General features: G+C 38.9%; 1 protein-coding gene across 2 annotated transcripts in view; it reads left to right on the top strand.

The window, feature by feature from the left end:
* The first annotated feature begins 14,861 nt into the window (after positions 1–14,861).
* XPOT (exportin for tRNA) overlaps positions 14,862–22,860 on the top strand; it is a 47,961-nt gene continuing 39,962 nt past the window's right edge. The window contains exons 1-2 of one of the 2 annotated variants that reach the window (XM_074226223.1): positions 14,862–14,964; positions 19,732–19,865. In XM_074226223.1, the coding sequence (XP_074082324.1) occupies positions 19,806–19,865 (60 nt within the window). In that variant the 5' untranslated portion in view covers positions 14,862–14,964; positions 19,732–19,805. Of the gene's footprint in view, positions 14,965–15,102; positions 15,251–19,731; positions 19,866–22,860 lie in introns of those variants that run through there. The other variant, XM_074226222.1, reaches the window with a different exon arrangement.

Here is a 22,860-nt window from a genome sequence, read left to right as displayed (position 1 = left end):
GATTCTGGATTTTAGAGAGGTCACATTCCCCAGTTGGGTCTCCTGATTTACTATTTACTGAATTACCTTTAAATATGGGTCTTTCAAGTGAGGTCCAGGTTAGCTAGGTGGTGCAGTGGCTAGAGCACTGGTCCTAGAGTAAAGAGGACCTGAGTTCAAATCCCTTCCCAAATACTTGATACTTCCTAGTTATGTGACCTGGGGCAATTCACTTAACCCTGTTGTCTTAAAAAACAAAAAAAGAAAAAAAATTCAAGAGTTGTACGTGTATAACTTTTACCAGACTGTTTGACTCCAATGGGGGGGGGATGGTAGAAAAATGTGTAACTCATAAATTTGCAGATGGATAAATATTGAAAAACTGCCATTGCGTGTAACTAGAAAAATTGAATAAAATTTCAATTAAAGTTTAGTGCAGAACAGATTAAAGTTTTGGAAGAATAATGGGAGCTCATCAACCTAACCAGGCCCATATGTCTCCATGGGGCTCACATATTTGAAATTCTCTTCCATAAAGACTGAAGCAGGACACAGGAAAATGACCATGTTGGACTTGAAGGTCATGTCCTTTCAGACAGAAAAGACTAATGTGTAGAACACTACCCATACACAATGAGTACTGTCTTAGCTGCTCCTTGGCATATGTATTGGAGAATACCTGGAGCCAAGTACTAAACTACTCTCCAAGTACCACTTTTGTTCAATCCACTATGGAAATATATTCAAGCAAGGTCTTCCAGAGTGGAGCTCTCTTTCTTTTCTCTCTTTTCTTCTTTGCAGGATGCCACTCTCTCTAAGCTACAGTGTGTGCTTCCAGCCTATGTTCCTGAAAAAAATATGGCCTCAGCTCCATTTGAGTGGACTCAATCAAGTCTAAGCCCAACCACCTCTTATGTCTGATTTCTTCTCTCTTTCCCTCACGCATTGTCACCTAGATCTTTGTTATTCAGCTTGTCCTCAAAGCAGTTTATTTTCTCTCCAAGAAAAAATTTAATCTGTGAACTTTTCCAGGCTTGTGAAACAAAAATCCTGAGCTTTTCTACTTTCAGGGTTAGTTGTGAGTTTTTCACTTCAAAAGAACTCTCATCTTTATCACCACCAATTTCCCTATCATCAAGATTAGATTGAATGGAACCTTTGGCAGCCAGCTGGGATAGACAAATCTAATGATCTTGAAACTTCTGGAGGGCTGCAAGCTTCTTGAATTAACTATTTGCTTAAAAAAAAATCTTTATTATGTTCTGAACTTGAGAAATAAAGAAACATTTCCACAACAAAGTGGAATAGAAAAACAAGATTGCACCAGAAATTATAGATTCATTATATTCAACTTGCTTATTCTTTCAAATATACAACAAAGTTATCATGTAACTCTCTTTTTTCCTCCCCCAAAAGCCTTGAGATTGCTACCATTAAATACAAACATTGTATGTTGTTTGTACTTCATTTTACAAAGAGGACTATTACATCAGGGAAGTGAAGTCATGATATGCATTGAGTTGGATTTCAGAGAGGAGCACTTTCTCCTCCTGAGTCATTTGCATCCAATGGTCAGATATGGATCTGCACAACTGGAGAGGACAATGGATGTAGAGGGAGACTTTGACCTTTTAAGTTAAGGTCATTAACAGATAGCTGTTTGACTGAGGCAACATCCATTAAGTTAGTTAAGAAAAAAATGAAGAATAGAGTGACCTCTTTTGTGCAATCAGGAAAAAAAATCAATCTGGGAGGGGAAGACCCTTAAGATTTCTGACCACAACAGAAACAGTTGTTATTTACATTTACTCTAATCTAATCTGGGCCTAAACAGTGACCAAACAGGTCTTGGCCTGGGACCTATTGTTGGTCATCAATGAAAGCCAGAGTAATTTTGGGTTTATAAACTCTAAAATAGATTGTCAGGTTACAATTCTTTTGGCAGATTCAAAGGTAAGGGTGGGGGGAGTGAAAAAGAAAGAAAAAAAGAGAAAGAGGGGGCAGCTAGGTGGCGCAGTGGATAGAGCATCGGCCCTGGAGTCAGGAGTACCTGAGTTCAAATCCGACCTCAGACACTTAATAATTACCTAGCTGTGGGGCCTTGGGCAAGCCTCTTAATCCCATTGCCTTACAAAAAAAAAAAAAAAAGGAGAGAATACTCCTAGTTCTCCAAGAGGACTATAGATAGATATAGATATGTATGTATATATTATATTCAAATGTTTATACATACATGTGTATGTATGTATGAACATGCATATCTATATGTTCTTTCTTTGGATGCAAACAGGATTGCCATTTGCTCTGTTTGTTTGTTTCTATGTTTTCTAGTATTTTTTTTTTTTTAGTTTTTGCAGGGCAATAGGGTTAAGTGGCTTGCCCAAGGCCACATTAAGTGTCTGAGGTCAGATTTGAACTCAGGTACTCCTGACTCCAGGGCCAGTGCTCTATCTACTGTGCAACCTAGCTGCCCCTATTTTCTTCTTTTTTTAAAGAAATATTTTATTTGGGGGTGGCTAGGTGGCGCAGTGGATAAAGCACCGGCCTTGCAGTCAGGAGTACTTGGGTTCAAATCTGATCTCAGACACTTAATAATTACCTAGCTGTGTGGCCTTGGGCAAGCCACTTAACCCCATTTGCCTTGCAAAAACCTAAATATATATATATATATATATAATTTATTTTGAGTTTTACAATTTTTCCCCTAATCTTGCTTCCCTCCCCCCACCCCCCCACAGAAGGTAGTCAATTAGTCTTTACATTGTTTCCATGGTATACACTGATCTAAGTTGAATGTGATGAGAGAGAAATCATATCCTTAAGAAAGAAAAATAATGTATAAGAGATAGCAAAATTACATAGTAAGAAAACTTTTTTTTTAAATTAAAGGTAATAGTCTTTAGTCTTTTTTCAAACTCCACAATTCTTTCTCTGGATACAGATGGTATTCTCCATTGCAGATAGTCCAAAATTGTGCCTGATTGTTACACTGATAGAATGAGCAAGTCCTTTGAGGTTGATCATCATGCATATGTTGCTGTTAGAGTGTACAATGTTCTTCTAGTTCTGCTCATCTGACTCAGCCTTATGCAAATCCTTCTAGGCCTCTCTGAATTCCCATCCCTCCTAATTTCTAATAGAACAATAATGTTCAGTGACATACAAATACCAGTTTGTTAAGCCATTCCCCAACTGAAGGACATTCACTTAATTTCCAATTCTTTGCCACTACAAACAGGGCTGATATGAATATTTTTGTACAAGTGATGTTTTTATCCTTTTTCATAATCTTTTCAGGGTATAGACCCAGTAGTGGTATTGCTAGATCAAGGGGGATGAACATTTTTGTTGCCCTTTGGGCATAATTCCAAATTGCTCTCCAGAAAGGTTGGATGAGTTCACAGCTACCATTTGCTTTTGAAAAGTAGTGGCTTGGGACAGCTAAGTGATGCAGTAGATAGAACTCTGGCCCTGGAGTCAGGAGAACCTAAGATCAAATCTAACTTCAGACACGTGATACTTACTAGATGTGTGACCCTGGACAATTCACTTAACCTAGACTGACTTGCAAAAAAGAAAAAGAGAAGCTTGCCAATGTGTGTTAAATTGCTACTGAATTGATAATGAAATGCCATCTGTCATTCTTCATCCTGGATGTCTATTGTGAACTTAGATCATACACTATTAGTCCCCTAAACAAGATAAATAGGTCATGGGAGGTTTTTTATCATTAAAAGTGTACATTCAAAATTTAATTCAGTTGGGTTCAGTGTTAATACCCATCACAAAAAGATTGTTAGGCTGTCAAAAGACTGAGGTCACTACTTCTATTCCTGACAAGTTACCTTTTTTGTGTTATCAATGGCTCCTAATTATAAATACTTAGTCCAGAGTGATTAAAATAGGTTTTTTTAATAAGCTTCTCTGCAAAGAAGGAACATCTCTCCTAGTGAAAAAAGGCAGTGAATTACAACAATGTTCAGTCTTATATGCAGTTTGAAAGGCTTCTTCCTTCCTTTTGTGCTAATCATTGGTCAGGGTTACAATCTAATTAATAATCCTCAGCCCATTCTGTTCTGTAATAAGATTTCCCCTGTCCTTGTCATTATACTAGTGAATACAGGGGAGTATAATGTATTATGTATAAACTTCATTGAGCCAGCCCAAAGGACAAGGACACAGAGCCTAGGTCAACCCCTGACTAGTTTTTGACCTCTCCCTCTGCAAGAAGGCTTCATATTGGGTAGGAGGTCCTCAGCTCAGTGATTGGTCAGGGTCATATCTTTTGTCTTACACTCACATATATTTTGCACATAGGCACCAACAGTCAGGCTGACTCCAGTCTTTGTAATGCATGCGCATGCGCATGTGTGTGTGTGTGTGTGTGTGTGTGTGTGTGTGTGTACTAACAATCTCCTCTTATATTCCGTGGAAGTCAAATACCCTACATTCCTCATATTTGTTAACCTATTGGGTCCCACCCATCACCCATGAGCACTTGGTGATGTCATATTGTCCTGGGCATGGGAAAATATGATTCCCTAACAAAGAATGGTACAGCAATTGCTGCTCACCTGAACTTCATGCCAATCAGAGAATCCATTTATTCATCATCTTCCTTGACTTGCTCTCAAATGATGTGGTAGAAATCAGTGTCACCATCATAAAGATGAGAGCACTTTTGAAAGTAAAAAACTGGGGTGGCTAGCTGGTGCAGTGGATAGAGCACCTGCTCTGGAGTCAGGAGTACCTGAGTTCAAATCCAGCCTCAGACACTTAATAATTACCTAGCTGTGCAGCCTTGGCAAGCCACTTAATCCATTTACCTTGCAAAAACCTAAAAAAAAAAAAGTGAAAAATTTACACTGTCCCTGGAGCTAGAAAAAACTCAGGATTTTTATTTCACAAGCCTGAAAAGTACCCAGATTAAAAATGTTTTTGATTTGAGGACAGGATGAATAACAAAAGTCTAAGCAAGGGTGTCTGAGGGAAGGAGAGAGAGGAAAGCAGGCCTAAGAGCTGGCTGGGCTCAGACTTGAGTGAGTCCTACCTATGAGGAGAGTTTAGCCCAGACTTTTATAGTCTTGCCCACTTCTTCCAAAAGTTAGTTGAAATCCCATCCCCTAGACAAGATTGAGGTCAGGTAAAGGTGGGAAGCTGGAGGAGGTTGGTGAGCTGAGGATGCTTATATCTTGGCAAAATTCCATTTAACAATGGAGTTACATTGAACAATAGGAGGGAATTTACATCCAATTAGGGCTAAAACATTTTCTCAATATTAAAAACTAAATAGAGGGGCAGCTAGGTGGCGTAGTGGATAAAGCACCGGCCTTGGAGTCAGGAGTACTTGGGTTCAAATCTGGTCTCAGACACTTAATAATTACCTAGCTGTGTGGTCTTGGGCAAACCATTTAACCCCATTTGCCTTGCAAACACCTAAAAAAAAAACCTAAATAGATATTTCTTCTACAAAATGGCAAAATGACCCCTAACCCAGGACAGAAGTTTGTCCCTTAAAATGGTGGGCTCAAGTGTCCTACCTATCAGAAGCCATGTCCAAGATGAATGATGCCAAGCTAAGAAGGTTTCTTGGATGTAATTTCTAGAAAGATTTATTTAGACTAAATATAATTTATTTAGAAAAAGACAGCTTTGGGTCATAGATTTAATTGATCTGCTTCTTTATTTCATCCCCGGTGCATATCTCAGGTCTTGAGACCCCTTGCTCCTTCTGAGGGTTCCATATACCATGTTCAAATTCCCCTCAAGTGGCAGGTCTCTTTTTTTCCTGAGATAGTTTAGAAACTTCATTTCATTTATAAGTACTTTGAAGACCTATGGGTACTGTTGGGAGGTACCTTAACTTTTTAAAGACATGGTGGGGATGTAAAAATGTCTCCATATAACTATGATGAATACAAAGGGATTCCTTAGTTAATTATGTGTGAATGATGTTATAATTACATTTATAGATATTATTTGCAATATCAAGTTTCCCCATCAAGATTTTGATAAATTTCAGGTAGACATAAGAAATTAAATGGGAATTTTTTAGATATTTTTGCAAAGGCTAACAGGTGAAACAGAAAATGTATTTTATCTTAACATTGATATATATATATATATATATATATATATATATATATATATATGTATATATAGCCTATTACTAAATACTTAACATAAATTTTAAACAAATTTAACTTAACAAAAACTTAAATTTAAACAAAAACCTTAAATTTTACAACAAGGTACTATAAACACCATATAAAAGAAAAAGAAAAAATTCAAACTTCTCTGCTTTGAATGGAAGGCTAAAAGTTACATGCAGATTCTCTAGACGGAGGGAATCTCACCCCTTATACCATGATGTGGAAGGGATAACTTCATTAGCTCACTAAACAGGTCTGATTTGATTTTTGCTTGGCCTTTTTTCCCTATTAAAATGCATGTATATTCATACCTTTTTTCCTGTGAAAAATGTGCATGTATGTATGTATGTGTGAGTATGTTTGATAGTATTAAATGTTTTGGGCTTTTTTTATTTGTTTTTAGCTGGAGTCAGATTAAGAAAATTAACTGAAAGCTAAAATAGGTATCTTAGTCCTAAATTGAAAAAGCATTACTGATCTCTAGAATGATTATTTTATGAAAAATTTGTTTATTTACAAGATAAGAGTTCATTGACTTCTAATTTTTAAGATAATTTTGTAGCAGGAGTCATCTCATAGAACATGCAATAAGTTACTTTTCCTACTTTTGACCCACTCAAATGCTGAGAAGCAAAAGCAGTTTCTCAGAAGCAGGAAATACAACTTTATAGAGGTTCCTTAGTGAAGCCTTCTTTATACATTCCTTATGATGAGAACATGATGAACTGGAAGTCTGCATTTAGTTTTTAGAGTCTTAATTTAGTGGATGATGTTACTCATCATAGATTCTTTTTTGATTTTATTGCATTTTTATTTATTTTGTTAAATATTTCCTTGTGGCAGCTAGGTGGTGCAGTGGGGGGGGGGCAGAGTACTGACCCTGGAGTCAGGAGGACCTGAGTTCAAATGTGACCTCAGATACTTAATAATTATCTAGCTGTGTGACCTTGAGCAAGTCATTTAACCCCATTGCCTTAACATTTTTTTTAATTTTAAAAATTAATATTTTCTAATTACATTTATAATAATTAATTTATTTTTACCAACTACATGCAAAGATAGTTTTCAATATCATTTTTTGTAAGGTTTTGAGTTCCACATTTTTCTTCCTTCCCTCTCCTCTAATCTAACTTATATATGTATATATATATATATATATATATATATATATATATATATATATAACTATGTTAAATATACTTCTGGATTAATCATGCTGTGAAAGAAGAATCAGAACAAAAAGCAAAAATACTATGAGAGAAAAAAAGCATAAAACAAATTTTTAAAATTGAAAATAAAAAGACTTTGTGGTTCCTTCCCTCTATGTGGATGGTACTTTCCATCACAAATTCTTCAGAATTCTGTTTGATCATTGTTCTGCTGTGAAGAACTCTGTCCACTATAGTTGATCATCAGACAACATTGTTGTTGATGTGTGCAATGTTCTTCTGGTTCTGCCTACTTTACTCAGCATCAGTTCATACAAGTCTTTCCAGGTTTTTCTTTAGACATGGCATTGCTGTCATCTTTGTCTGTAAGGTAGTTTTCTATAGTGAGTACTTTCTTAGCCTTTTTGATCAACTTTGTTGTAGCTCTGCTCCTGGGGCATAGGGAGTATAGAGCCAAGCTTTTTATTTATTGGGGCTGGGGTCTGATCCCTGGCTTGTCATTGGCCAAGATGTTGTTTATGCAAAGGCCTTACCTTTGCAGAGGTTTTTTTCCTTCCTTTATGTCCAGGTTCTGATTTAGCAGTTGTTTGTTCCAGACCCAGTCCTGTCTTTTATCCAGTGTTCTCAGACTTTGTTCCTGGTTGGGATCCTCCCTGCTGGCTTGCTACCTAGCAGCTGGGACTTCTGCTATTGTTAAACTGTCTTTTCAGGCTTTTCTGGAGTCTACCGTCGCTTGATTTCTTACAGTATTTGTATTAGTATATAATATTCTATCACTTTCTGTTATAAATGGCTCATAATTATAAATACTTAATCCAGAGTGATTAAAATAGCTTTTATTAATAAACTTCTCTATAGAGGAGGGCCATCTCTCCTAGCAAGAAAAGATCCTGAATTACAATGTCCAGTCTTATGTACAATTTGAAAGACTTGTTCTTCCCCTTCATGCCAGTCCATTGGTCACAGCTACAATTTAATCTATCCTTTCATCCCTAAGTTTTACCCTCCCTGGTCATTATACTAATGAGCATAGGGGAGTGAACAGTAATTTGCATGAACCTCCTTGAGCAGGTGCACTTATAAAGGACTAGGACCCTAGGCCAACCCTTGACTCCCTGAAACTAGGTGTTTTTGTCTGTTTTTTTTTTTTTTGGTAAGGTTATGGGGTTAAGTGACTTGTTTTTTTTTTAGATCAAAGATGTCAGTCTTTTTTTTTTAATTTTTATTAAAGATATTATTTGAGTTTTACAGTTTTCCCCCAATCTTGCTTCCCTCCCCCACCCCCACCCCACAGATAGCACTCCGTCAGTCTTTACTTTGTTTCCATGTTGCACCTCGATCCAAATTGGGTGTGATGAGAGAGAAATCATATCCTTGAAAGAGAACAGAATTCTCAGTGGTAACCAGATCAAACCATAAGACATAAGTGACTTGTTCAAGGTCACACAACTAGGTAATAAGTGGCTGAGGTCACATTTGAACTCAGGTCCTCCTAACTCCAGGTGCTATATCCACTGAGTCACTTAGTTACCCCTTGAAGCTAGTTTTTGACCACCCCCTGGGTAAAGAGGCTTAATTTGGGTGAGGGGAGCTTTTTATCCCAATGATTGGACAGGGTCATTCTTTTGTCTTACACTCAAATACCTGCACAGGCTGACCCCAGTCTTTCTAATGCATGTATATATATATATATATATATTTAAGCTAACAATTTCCTCTTACATTCTGTGGAAGCCAAACACCCTACATTCCTCACACTTTCACATATCAACAATTTGTTCAGCCATTCTCCAATTGATAAGTACCCCCTCCATTTCCAATTTTTTGCCACTACAAAAAGAGCTGGTACTACCTCCATTGAGCCACCTAGATGTCATACACACACACACACACATGCACATACACATATAAACATGTGTGTATCTGTATGACAGAGTTCTTGCTCTCACATTGAGAGAATTTAGCTTAATAAGAGACAGAATCCTAGATCTCAATCAAGGGCATGTGGCCTGAACTCTCTACTGCAGCAAGTTGGAGATAGGAAGTTGATGGACACTACCAGCTGCTCTCATGCCAACTTCTTCCCAGAGTTATTTTCCTTCTACAACTGGGGGGGGGGGGAGTGAGGGGAGAGGAGGAAAGGTTGGTATCATTCATCTCTCTCAATGTAAGAAACCAGGAGAACTCAAAACAAATGTAGAATATGTGGCAATTGGAAAACAATTTGAAAAAGATTGAAAAGACTGGACAGCTTTGGCTTGGGCTAAGTCCTCTGATAAAGGCTCAGGTCTTTGATCTCTAATATGAGACTCTCATACTAATGGGCTGTGGGACTAGGGTTACATAGGGTTACATGGACATGTGTGTGCATGCATATAATATGCATATATGTATCAACTCTTACTCTTATTAATTTAACCAACTTTAGGGGAGATTAGATTTAGGGTTCCTCTTTTCATGAAACAAGTTCAAGCATAGAGAACTTTTCAGTTCAAAATGGGAAGGGAACAAACATGTAGTAAACAGATTGCTTAATACTTCAATGCACACAGCACCAGGCAAAGACCCATACAAATATGCTCTCATTTAATCTTCACAGCAGTCCTTAGAGTGGATATTATCATCCCTATTCTATAGTTGAGGAAACTGGGGAAGATAGAATAAAGTGACTTTCTGAGGGTCAGACAGTTAGTTAAATGTCTGTTAAATTGAAACTCAGGTCTTTCTAACTCCAGACCGAGTACTCTCCTCTCGGTACTTAACTTCCTCTAAAATAAGAAACATTTCTCAAGTAATGACAGTGCCTTATCTTTGTACTGAATTCACTTCAATTTTCTTCTTTCTTCAGTTTTTTAACAGTGAGAATTTTGAAAATTAAGAAAAGATATCTTTGTATGTAATTTAAAAAATTATAAAGAAAAGGCTCTTTGAGTCTTTAAAGATGCCCTTTTGTACATGGTGAGGTAACTCCCTGTTTTCCATCAGCAGTTTTGCTTAGTTTATACTCCACAGGGCTCCCACTCCTAGACTGATTCTTTTGGGAGTTCATCTTTTGTCTCAATTTTTACCTAGTCTTTAAATTCCTGAATGGGCATTGCCTCAGACAGACCGAGACCTGAGAAAGCTCTAACCTTAAAAAGATCAAGGCTTCCCATCGCATCCAGGGTCATTGCCAGTTGTCTTGATCAATCATTATAAAGGCTCATGAATACTTAGTCCAGAGTGATTAAATTTTTTTATTAAGATATCTTAATAAATGGCACACCTCTCTCAAGAGGAGAAAGGGGCACCAAATCCCAGAAATGTTGGCTCTTATATACACTTTGAAAGTCCTTCCCCTGAAACTGATATCTTATTGTCTAATCTTGCTCTCTTATACTTTGTTTCTTCCTTAAGGATATGATTTCTCTCTCATCACATTCAATTTGGATCAATGTATAACATGGAAACAATGTAAAGACTGGCAAATTGCCTTCTATGGGGGGTGGGGGGGAGGGAAGTAAGATTAGGGGAAAAATTGTAAAACTCAAAATAAATAAAATCTTTAAGTTAAAAAAAAGAAAAGAAAAAGAAAGTCCTTCTCCTTCCTGCCACTCTTAGGCTGGAGTCACAATCTAATCGATACATTCGCCCCCATATGTTTTCCCCACTCTGCTCATTATACTAATGAGCAAGAACAGCTACTTCCTAGAGCTTGGCAAAGGAGAAAGACACAGACCCTAGGTTAACTCAGAACTAGGTGGGACAGACATGACCTAATCTCAGGTTTTGATCAGGTTGAGGCTAAGTCTTTTGTCTTAACTCACATACCTGCCTATAGACAACAATACAGGCAGACCCCTCCCATATTCCTCATACCTATGTTTTGCCTCTGGACTCCAATGACTCAGGAGGAGAGAGTGAGGCTGAGGACTCAGCACTCTGCCTCACTGAAATCCAATTCACTTGAAAGTCAAAACATCACCCTCCTGGTGTCATTGGTCCTCTCAGAATGAAAGACAGATGACAATTGTTCATGGCTGATGCCCATTTACTAGGACCTGAAGAACCAGGACCTTAATAGGTCAGAATAACTAACGCTTTGCCCAAGGGTACTGAACTTCAGAGCATTGTTCTTCCTTTATCAGCTGAGAAACAGCTGAATTTAGCTCCTGGTTAATTGGTGAATAATTAGTTAAAATGGGAAGTTGCCAGAAGACTGGGTTTTAGTCTCTGCTATTATCCCTTCCCAGAACACCTCTAATCCTTCTTCCATAATAGCAATGTGAGTCAATTAGCAATCACATATTAAGTGCCTATTCCAATCCAAGTCAGCCATTATTCTAAAGGCTGAGGGTACAAAGTGGAAAAAACAAAACCAAAAATGGTCCTCTTTCTCAAGAAGTCCTTAGTCTAAAGGGGAAATAACAGGCAAACACCTAAGTACAAAGGATATATAAACAGTCAATTGAAGATAGTCAACAAGAAGGAAGGGGGATCAGGAAGGGCTTTGTATAGCCGGGACATGAAGAAAGCTCTCCTTTTGGGGCACAATTTTCTCCCCAGTGTCCCCTCTCTGACCCATTTGAATTTGGCACTGAAAGTTGAATTGCTGTCCAGTTTCCTGTTTTGTGCTCCAGAGTGTGTTTCTTTGTACAACTTGTCTCTGGCACTAAAAATGCTTGCTGTTGAGAAAATGGTAGATTCAAACTTGGAAGCAAATAATTCTCATTAGATAAAACTTCAAGTTTTCCTGTCTTTGAGATCATTTTTTTTTCTCCCTGAAGTTTTAATCAACTCACTTTAAAGGGGAGAAGTGAAAAATAGTCTTTGCTATAATCATTTATTTTCTTCAAAGAAACTCCAGAATGCACACAGAAATTTCTCCTAAGAGTAGCAGGTTGCTATTGACCCTGGAATGAGATATCAGTCTTTATTTTGATTGATTTTAGAGATGTAGACCAGCTGATTGGGTTCTGTTGGCAGTACTAGAAGAGCAGGAGTGTATACTGAATAGAATAAGGGTCCTGTGTTTTGCTTGACTCTGGAAAAGTCACAATTTCTAAAACCCTTAGTTGCTCTTACTGTAAAATTGAAAATGCTGGACTATAAATCTTAAATTCTGCAACTAGAAAACAAATGAATGAAAAAGCATTTTCTTTTGCAAAGCAAGTTACCCTGATCTTGAGGAACTCACCGTCTGAAACATAACCCATATTTGAGATTTCTGCTGCAAGTCAAATGGAAAAGTCTCATGATCTTTACTTTTTTTTTAATTTGTGAAATAAAACAAGCATTTCCATAACCTAATATAAAATGCACACAAAACTGCAAATCTATTATGTATAATATTGCTATTCCTTTTCAATATCTATAAAGTTATAATGTAAATTTCATTTATTTTCTTCTCTCCCTAAAACTGGCTACTATTACATATTTATATATGCATATAAATATATTAAAATAATAAATATATTTTTATATGTATACATATAAGTATATAAAATCATTCTATACATATTTCAATTTATCAGTTCTTTGGATGCAGATAGAATCTTCTATTTGGATATTTATAATAGTCAAAATCATGGTACTTCAACAAAGGAGATGATAGTAATGCATCTTCTCTAAAGTTCCTTCCACTGATAAAGTAACATTTGTCTCTGATTTTGAATCATTTGACAATGCTTAAAACTTTAATGCTGAGAACTCTCTTCTCTGTGTCTTCAGTACTGTGTTTGCTAAGTCATTAGGGGCTTGAGCACTTGCAGAAACAGTTAGTTATCAGGTCACATCTGTAGGGATTGCTTCCCTTAAACCAATTTACTTGCATTTTACAATATCACCTCTCTGATGTCATAGTCATTTTCAAGAGTGAAGGACAAACAACAACAAATTGGGGTACACAATTTTTCTCTTCCCACTGATCCCCCTTAGACTGTAAGCTCCTAGAGAGTAGGCATTTTTTCCCTTGACTTTCTTTATATTTTCTATCTTTAGCACAATGCCTAGCCCATTTTAGGGCATGAATGGACTAGGGAGGAGGAGTGGGCTGGAAGTAAGAATGGTGGTTACCTTTCCTGGCTCTTGGTCCATCTGCCCATTAATGGCAGTTGGTCAGAATTGGTAGCAAGGAAGAAGGTGGATTTTCAGATGTTGGGGACTCATAACTGCTCCTCTCCAGGTTTAGGAAATTCAAACTTTTCTACTGCTGTTTCATTTTATCTTTCCTATGCCTTATTCTTACTTGAATATTATATTATATTTATTTATTTATTTTTCTTTCTACATGCAATGGTCGTTTTCAGCAATTTTTTTTGCAAGGTTTTGAGTTTTACATTTTTCTCCCTCCCTCCTTCCCCTCCCCCAACCCAACAGAAAGCAATCTAAGCTATATTATATATAAGCCTGTAAATCTGTGCTAAACATAGATACATATTAATCATTGAATGTCAAATTTATATTTATTATAGTTATTTGTGTCAGAACTGCCTCACAAATTAAAAAAACCCAAATTACAAAAATATAAGCACCTTGAAATTATGTTATTATAATTTTTCACTTTGATAGGTTGGGGGCAATTCAAAGGGTTGAATGTTAAATTTTCCACTGTCAACATTACAGCTCGGAAATAGGCAAACCCTACAAATCTGGCCATGACTGCTTATTTTGTGGATTGCAGATGGGAGAAAGTGGGGCCAATGCAAATTAATTTGAAAGTGTGTCCTTCCGTTCCTTCCATCAGGGAAACAGGGACAATTTTGGGGCTGTATCCAGAGAAACAGCTGTGGAGTTTGAAGAAAGACCAAGGACTATTACCTTAAATTTAGAAAAAAAAACCTGATATCTTATTGCCTGATCTTGTTATCTCTTATACTTTTTGTTTCTTCCTTAAGGATATGATTTCTCTCTCACCACACTCAATTTTTCAATGGAAACAATGTAAAGACTGGCAAATTGCCTTCTGTGGGGGGATGGGGGAGGGAGTAAGACTGGGGGGGAAATTGTAAAACTCTAAAATCTTTACGATATTAAAAAAAAAGGAAAAAAAAGTGCGTCCTGCTTGCTTCCATCCCCCCACTCCCGGCGGTTGTTAAGTAAGCGTGCCCCAGCTTCTAAGTCTTCAGGGCCTAACACATTGCGTGGCTCGGTGCTCTGGCATTATTTTAACATTTAGTGACTTTGCGATCACTTCCACAGATGGCGTAATGGACGACAGAGGACGCCCACGAGGTCTCCGAGTAGCCCGAGCATCCATGTGCGGCCACGGAGCAGAGAGAAGCGCGGCCGGGCTAGGAGTTGGTCAAAGTCAGCCAACTAACTGCAGGCGAGCATGCGATCCCCAGAGGCTGCGGGGGGGGGGGGGGGGGGGGGGGGAAATACTACATTTCCCAGAAGGCCCAGCGGGCTCTCTCATGAATCGGGAGGTCCGGGCGCTAAGGGAAGGGGAAGAATACTACATTTCCCAGAAGGCACAGCGGGCGTACGCTTGTAAACTCAGGCAGTCCGAGGCGGCAAAGGGGAAATCCTACATTTCCCAGAAGGCATCCCTTTCGCGACTGGCGACCTTTCCTTCCCCGCCCTCCGCCCTCCTTCCCGGAACAACCGTCACCCTTCGCTGCGTGGCATGCTGGGAGTCGTAGGCTTCCTCCGCCCCGCGGGCCCGGACCGGGGCTGCCCATGAGGTTGTCAGCGTTTTCCCGAGCTGGATTTCCGCGCGGGGAGCTGGTCGGAGCGGGAGCCGAGGCGGGGGGCGGCGGCGCGGGGGTCCCGGGGCTCGCGCGGCGCGCGCTCTCGCCTTCCTGCCGCGGCGGCGACCCCGCCCGCTCGTCGGGCGCCACGCAGTAGGCGGCCTCGGAGGCGCTGCCAGCGGCCGGCCCTCCCCCTCCGGCTGCCCCGGCGGCTCCACGGTGGCGATCTGCTCCCGGGGCCGAAGGAGGCGCGGAGGGGATGGAGTGACCGGCGGGGAAGGTGGGCCGGCCTGGGGGGAGGGGTCGGGCCCCCCGCCGCGGGGGGGGCGGCAGTCGGCGGGGCGCACGTGGAGCCCCCCCCCGAGACTCGGGCCCCGGGCCGCCGCACGCAGGGGCCCGCCTCGGCGCCCCCGACCCTTCCTCCCGCCCCCCGCGCGGGCTGGGTGCGCCCGGAACCAGAAAAACGGGTCCTGGGCCTGGGGCCGCGCTCCCGAGTGGCGTGGGGCGGGGGGGGGGGGACACGCGGCCCGCCGGGCCTGGGGAACGTGGCCCTGGGGAGCCCACAGGCGCCGGCCCCGGCGGCCTCACCCGCCAGGGACATGGGGTTTTCCTTTTTGTCCCTTTTTACCCCAAAGGGATTTGGTTCTTGATTAGTGGATGAGGCGCTGCGGAGTTTCTAGAAAGTGGGGCTTTATCAGCATCACCTGCAAGCGCGGGTTTTTCCATTCTAGTGGTTTTTCTCCAGCCCTCCTTTCTTTTTACTAAAAAAAAAGGGGGGGGGGTGACTTTAATTACATTTTTATCATTTTGGGGGTATATTTTCAGCTCCTGATTAGCCTCGTCAGTGAATTATTTCTGCCTTTTAGGCTCCTTGGTGTCAAAGCCGGGGCTGTCTGTAAAGGTGGACGAGTCACCCAGTAAATGTTTGGGACTTGGGCTGTCTGTAGAAGTGGACAAGTCACCCAGTAAATATGTTTGGGACTTGGCCTCTCTTTAAGTTTTATCATCCCCGAAATGGGGCTAAAATAGCAATAAGGTAGCTCTAAGGATCAATTGAAATCATCTGGCAAACAGTCTTAGAAATGCTAGCAATTATTGTCTTTCTGTTCAGCACTGACTTTTGGAACTGGATGTTTCCCTACTCTTCTTTTTTAGATGTCTAATTTTTTTTGTTCTCTTACAGATTTTATTTATTTTGAGTTTTACAATTTCCCCCCTAATCTTACTCCCCCCCCCCACAAATGGCAATTTACCAGTCTTTACATTGTTTCCATGGTATACATTGATCCAAATTGAATGTGATGAGAGAGAAATCATATTGGATGTCTTTTATAAAAAGCCCAATGTACATTATTTTACTCTTTATACCAGATTTCTGGGACTGTGGAAAGGACCCTGAACTTAGAGTCATGGAATCCCCTTGGTCTTCCACTTGTTGCTTGTGACCTTTAGTCACTTTTCTCTTTTCTGGGCCTCAGTTTCCTCATCTGTAAAATGAGAAAATAGGGCAGCTCATTAGTTACCCCTTGGTAAATGGAGAATTCTTAGAAAACTGAAGGAGCAGCTAGGTGGTGCAGTGAATAGAGCACTGACCTTGGAGTCAGGAGGACAGGAGTTCAAATGTAGCTCAGACCCTTGACAACTAGCTGTGTGACCCTGAGCAAGTCACATCCAGGGCCATCCCCACTCTTCCTCCTTCATATCTGGTCCCTGGACCCAGATGACTGAAGAAGGAAGTGAGGCTGGTGATTTAGCAGAGCACCCTCCTCCCTCAAATCCCATTCATGTGCTTGTTATTGGCATCACGTCCCTGATGTCATGGTCTTCTTTGAGAATGAAGGACAAACTTTTTTTTATATAAAATGAGTAGATAACAAATGATCTCCCAAGGCCCTTCCCAGCTCTAAATCTAGAACTAAGATCCTATAATCCTATAAATAGATTAGAAGTAATTTTCCCCAAGATGACAAAATAAAGGCAGCAACACCAGGTTGTGAATTTCATTCTGAGTATTTTTCTGGCTTTTTTCCCCCACAAGTTCCCATCTTTGGGACTTCCGACTCATATTAACCTTGGCAAGTCATCAGTTCAATCCAATGTTTTTTTTTTTCAGACAAGGAAACTGGGGCCTAGACAAGTGAGGGGATTTATTCAAAGTAACAGATTATTCAGAGCAGGAATCCCACATCAGATGATCTGACTCTTAAATCCAACACTGTGTCAATGTGAGGGCTCTGTATTTCCCCCTCCCACTCTCCTCCCTTCCCAAAACTTAGAAAATTGTCTATAAATTTGCTACAAAATAACATGCTAGCTAGGTGCAGGGGAGCTGAGGCTCCCTCCCCCCCAGGGCCAATGATTTTAGCTTCACTTTGCTTATATGTGTATGGCCTATTGTGATAAAGATCTTTCTGTTAATGACTGATAGAAGAGACACTGTAGGAAAATTAGCAAAGTAAAGGAAGGAAAGCAAACTTGAAGAGGTCATTTGAAGCTCACATTCCTTCTCCAGTGTTCCCCACCAGGGATAGAAGAGCTTCTGCCAGATTCACCTCCAGTTAATAGATAATCTTTTAGTGAACTAAAAGGAGATTTAGTTACTTGAGACAATATTTATGGCACAAAATCCCAGTCTTTCCTTGATTTTTTTTAAGTTAAAATACTAGGAGAAATGTGAATTGAAGATATTTATTTCAATTTAAGTGAATATGGAATTCAAAAATAATATGCTAGTGGTGACTGCATTTTTAAACTTGGCAACTAACAATAAATTCAGAGTCCTTCTCAGCTTTTAACTGTAGATAACTGAAACTGCCAAAACCTGGTTGCAAAGAGTGATACTTTTCCACACATGCCTAGTTCCATAGTCTGTTCATATGTTAATAATCTATAAGTAGAATCCTTCATCAGCCAAAGTGTCTTTGGTCCTAGCTCAAGAGCTCATCAACTTACTTTGTTTCTCTACAGTATTGGGGTGTCTAGATATGAATTTTGTTTTTTTTGTTTAGGTTTTTTGCAAATGGGGTTAAGTGGCTTGCCCAAGGCCACACAGCTAGGTAATTATTAAGTGTCCGAAGCCGGATTTGAACTCAGGTACTCCTGACTTCAGGGCCAGTGCTATATCCACTGTACCACCTAGCTGCCCCAGATGTGTATTTTCTTAACATTGACATTGCCTTTTAGCCTTCTGCTAGAGGAACTATAACTGAGAAGTGGGCCAGACTTCAAAATTGGGGAAAAAAGAAGTGATTCAGTACTTATCTTTTGGTCCTTCAACTTAGAGGTGCCATTTTAGTTACTATTTAATTATTTTAAGATTGCTTAATTTTTCTTTTGCTTTACCTCTAGATTAATAACTAGTCTTCTATTCAGATATTTAAACTATTAAAATTGATAGAATTACATTTGTACAAGGAACTAAAAGATAATCTTTACCTGGAAGTTTTGATAATTCAGTCTTATGTTTTGTAAGCCAGACAATTTATATGACCACCCTATGAATTGCTTTTCTAGCATTATCTGGAAGAGGAAAAAAGTCATGAATCATTTCAGTAGGTTCCCCCCCCTTGGTTTTTGCAAAGCATTGGGGTTAAGTGACTTGCTCAAGGTCACACAGCTAGGTCATTAGTAAGTGTCTGAGGCTGGATTTGAACTCAGGTACTCCTGACTCCAGGGCCAGTGCTCTATCCACTGCACCACCTAGATGCCCCTTCAGTTTTCTAAGAATTAATTCTCCATTTACCAAGGGGGTCACTAATGAGCTCCTGTTTGTTCTATTTCTTTTTATTTGACTGCTCATGAACATCTCTACTGGGAAATGAAATACAACAGATTATACTCATTTTTTTGTCAACCATTCTCAGGAAATGGTTTGGGATTTGAATGTCTGATAGAAATATATACTTTTACCTCTTTAATTGCTCATAGATTTAGAGTTGAGAGTCATCCAGCCCAACCTCTCATTTTGCAAGTGAAGAAACTGGTTTAAAGAAATTGAGTATGGTTCTGCCCCCCCCCCCCCACTTCGCATCCTTCTCTCCAGGTCAAAGGGATAGTAAGGAAAAGATCTGGGACTCAAATCCAGACCCCTCACCCTTAATGTTGTGTGTGCTACCTCACTCCTAGCTAGACCAGGGATAGTGGGGGCAGTATTGTAATAGCAGACACTTGATAAAGCACCTTAGGTTTTCCACAGTTTCACATTTGGTGCTTCCAATAACCAAATGAGGTAGAATAGGATATTATTTCCTTTTGCAAGTTAAAAAGCTAAATCCCAGATTTAAATGACTCTCCCAATCCATGCTTCTAATGTGTGCCATAGCCAAGATTCATATTTGTGTCTTCTGATTTGGAACCTTGGATTTTTTTCACTGTGCTTTAGTTTTTGTGAAAATTTAAAGTATTTGACAACTGGATTATTGTAGTTTTTGGGTAGTTATGGAACATACCAGAGAACTTCTATTTATAACATGTTTTTACATTTACTTAGAACCATATCTTGGAAAAACAAAATAACAGAATTATCTATTAGATGTTTATAAATTAAACCGAAGATTAAGTACATTAAGTACGTCCTCGTATTTTGATATAAACCTGTATCCTTTGTCCAGAGAAGCCAAAAAAATTTCATGTACAGGCTTTTATTTTAAAATATTTTTTGCATAATTTTTTGACCTCTACAATTTACAATCAAATTAATTTCTAATATATGTAATTCTTTTGACAAGCATCTTTTGCATTTACATTCTTTTGTATCTGCAGATGTTCGTGAATTCTACTGTAAGATCAGGGGGCAAGCCTACTAAGATTCGAAAACTCAGAGTATAGCAGCAGGCATGGATGAACAGGCCCTCTTAGGGCTAAATCCAAATGCTGATGCAGACTTCAGACAAAGGGTATGTTAAAGATTTAAAGATTTTTTTTTAACTAAGTGTTATAATGAAGCATAATTGTGGATGTTATTAGAAAATTGAAGATTAAACTAATCTTTTATAGTACTATTTTATTCATATAAATGATACTGAATGTTTGTGTAGAAAACTTATTACTAACCAAGAGAATTTGAAGTCTCTTCCATTGGTAGTGCTGAAAGAAAATGATGACTATTTAATGGAAGCAGAAAAATTTTACACGAAAATGTGGAAACTTATCTTTACTGGAAAACAGGGCATTAATGATTTGCATCCTTTACTTTTTCCATTTAGGATTACAAACTAAACTGAAAAAGGTAGAAGGGACCCTTCCAACCTGCCATATTTATTTAACTTGATATATAGAATCACTTAATTGCTACACATTTAATAAAGTTATTTTGTTAAAAGTTTATCTCAGTATATTAGCATTGAGCATAAAGTAGAATTTGACATAAGGCGATTTTTTTCCTGGACTCTGTTGTAAAAAATTTAGTTTACTGAAGCACCTCAAAGGTGGTGTCAGCTGGAAAATGGTTCTTTGATGTCACTCCAAAGAATAATATAATAATAAGGTGGTATTGTATTTAGGAAACTTAATCATCTAATGGAGTTGTTTTAAGTAATCCAAACTATAAGTTAACCCTGAATACAAACAAAATACAAAAAAAGCCTTTAAGAGCAAATGTAATTAGTTTTTTAAAAGCCTTAAGGCCTTTTGAAGCTTAAGCTCTGTGGGAGGAAGGAGGAACTTCTTTTCCATGCCCCTTCTCTTTTTTTTCTTTGTTTCCAGTTGCAATGGAATCATATGCCTAGAGAATTTAATAATTGTAGCCAACACTTACTCTAGTCACATTGTTGCCTCCTATTTGAATAGATTTTTTTTTTAAATATAGCTTGCTATAAGATGCCCAGTGAATTTTTCATTAGATTAGTAGGAGATTTCCTCCATTCATGTCCTTCTCTCAAGGTATGAAGGTGGCCCTGGATTTTTCTGTGGCCCTCCCTGTACAATCCAAGCTGCAGCAGTTCTTACCCAAGTACAGACCTATGACAAAGACAACTACTTTGAAGCCTCATTATCAGAAGTTGATTACTAGGTGACCAGTTTTGTTTGGCCTTAGCCATGCATGGAATCTACTACTGGGAGAGAAGAGTTGTGATTTGCCTTAGAGCACAAATCCTTTGAAGTTAAGAGAGAGCATTTATTTTCCTGATTAATGTTTCATTCAGTCTTTGCTTTACAGGATTAGTTATCACTTAGGTATTACAGGAGACAAATAGAAACTCAAATTTAAAATGTCTTCAGATTATCCTCTTCATGAAACTCTTTTAAATATTTTGTATTTCTTTCTAGTGTGGACCACAAAAAACAGGTGAAAGGAATTATGGAAACCCATTACTTTCTTTTAAATCTCATTGTTTCTTGTTCAGTCATTTCAGTCTTGTCCAGTACTCTGTGACCCCATTTGGAGTTTTGATTTGGCATTTCCTTTTCCAACTCATTTTACAGATGGGAAATTGAGGCAAATTGGATTAAATGACTTGCCCAAGGAGCAGCTAGGTGGCACAGTGAATAGAGCACTGGCCCTGGAGTTAGGAGGTCCTAAATTCAAATCCAGCCTCAGACACTAATTACCTAGCTGTGTGACCTTGAGCAAGTCACTTAACCCCATTGCCTATCGGAAAAAAAAACACACCTTAAAAAATGACTTGTCCAGGGTCATCCAGCTAGTAAATGTCTGTTGTCAGATTTGAACTCATGAAGATGAGTCTTCCTGACTGGAGGCCCTAAGCTCTTTGCACTTTGATACCTAGGTGTCTAAGTTATCTTTCTCTTTCAGTATTTTTGGAGAGAGGGGGAAACAAGGGGCTTCATAGAGTAAATCATAGGATCATGAATTTGTAATTAAACAGAAGAAGGGCATTAAGTCCAAACCCCTCATTTTACAAATGAAGTGGTCGAAACCACAGGTTATGTGACTATCCAAGAGTCACAGACCTATGGTCAGAACAAGATCTTTGAACTACATTTATGTCTTGTCCAGATTTCTTGAGTTTTCTCAAGATAATTGACCTGGTTTAGCTGCTTCTTAGAGAGTGAAATGATAAGTTATGACTAGAAAAGAGCTCTGTGGGAAGTTCATGACTCACTGTATACCCCCCCAGAAAAGAACATACAGATAAGAATAAATTCAAAAAGGATGGAAAGAGCAAAAAAAAAAGTCATGAATTAAAGAATGATCTATTTTGTCAGATCACATTAACAAACTTTAGAAAACCTTGTTTGTTTTGCCTGCCTACCTATACATCAATATCTGGAGAGATGGGTAAGAGCATCTGTGGTTGGAGTTTTGTGGCTCCAGATTAGCCAGATTATCTCAGAGTTTGTAAGGGTCCTTGACTTCTGTAAATGGGATAAAGCAGCACAGTTTGTATCCAGCTGCTGCCTGGGTCATTTTTTCAAGTCTCCCTGCTTTGTGTTCTTATTTCAGTTGATGATGCAGCTCTTTGCAAACAACACTATCACAGGATCAATAAAATCATATTGACTCAGAGTTGTACAAGACCAGATATTAGTAGCAAATCTTTGTTATTATGATACCTATTATTTTACTTATTTTTGAATTTTATTAACCTTGTCAGATTTCAAAAACATTGTTTTTAGTCCACTTTGCTCAGCTACTCTTTGGAGCAAGTTTCATGTTCCCATCTGTCCTTATAGATGTCTGAAATACAATTGATTTAAAAGTAGTGCTCCTGAGTTAGGAGAGAAGTAATTCCCTTCTTTCAGTTTGAGAGTGGGAAAATAGCCTGTTTGGTTCTGGTATTGCAGACAGCAACAATATACCTCCATCTCCTGAGTCAGTGACTGAAAGAACAGACTTGGCTCTTTAAAGGTAGTCTAAAATTTAGAGTCTAAACTAAAGCTTTGACCATTTACAGATAATTGACATTCAGAACATTTCTCAGATTTCTG

The sequence above is a fragment of the Macrotis lagotis genome, chromosome 2 (genome assembly GCF_037893015.1).
Source record: "Macrotis lagotis isolate mMagLag1 chromosome 2, bilby.v1.9.chrom.fasta, whole genome shotgun sequence".
Lineage (NCBI taxonomy): Eukaryota > Metazoa > Chordata > Mammalia > Peramelemorphia > Peramelidae > Macrotis > Macrotis lagotis.
The sequence above is the reverse complement of the archived record's forward strand: the minus strand, read 5'-3'. Positions and strand labels throughout refer to the sequence as shown.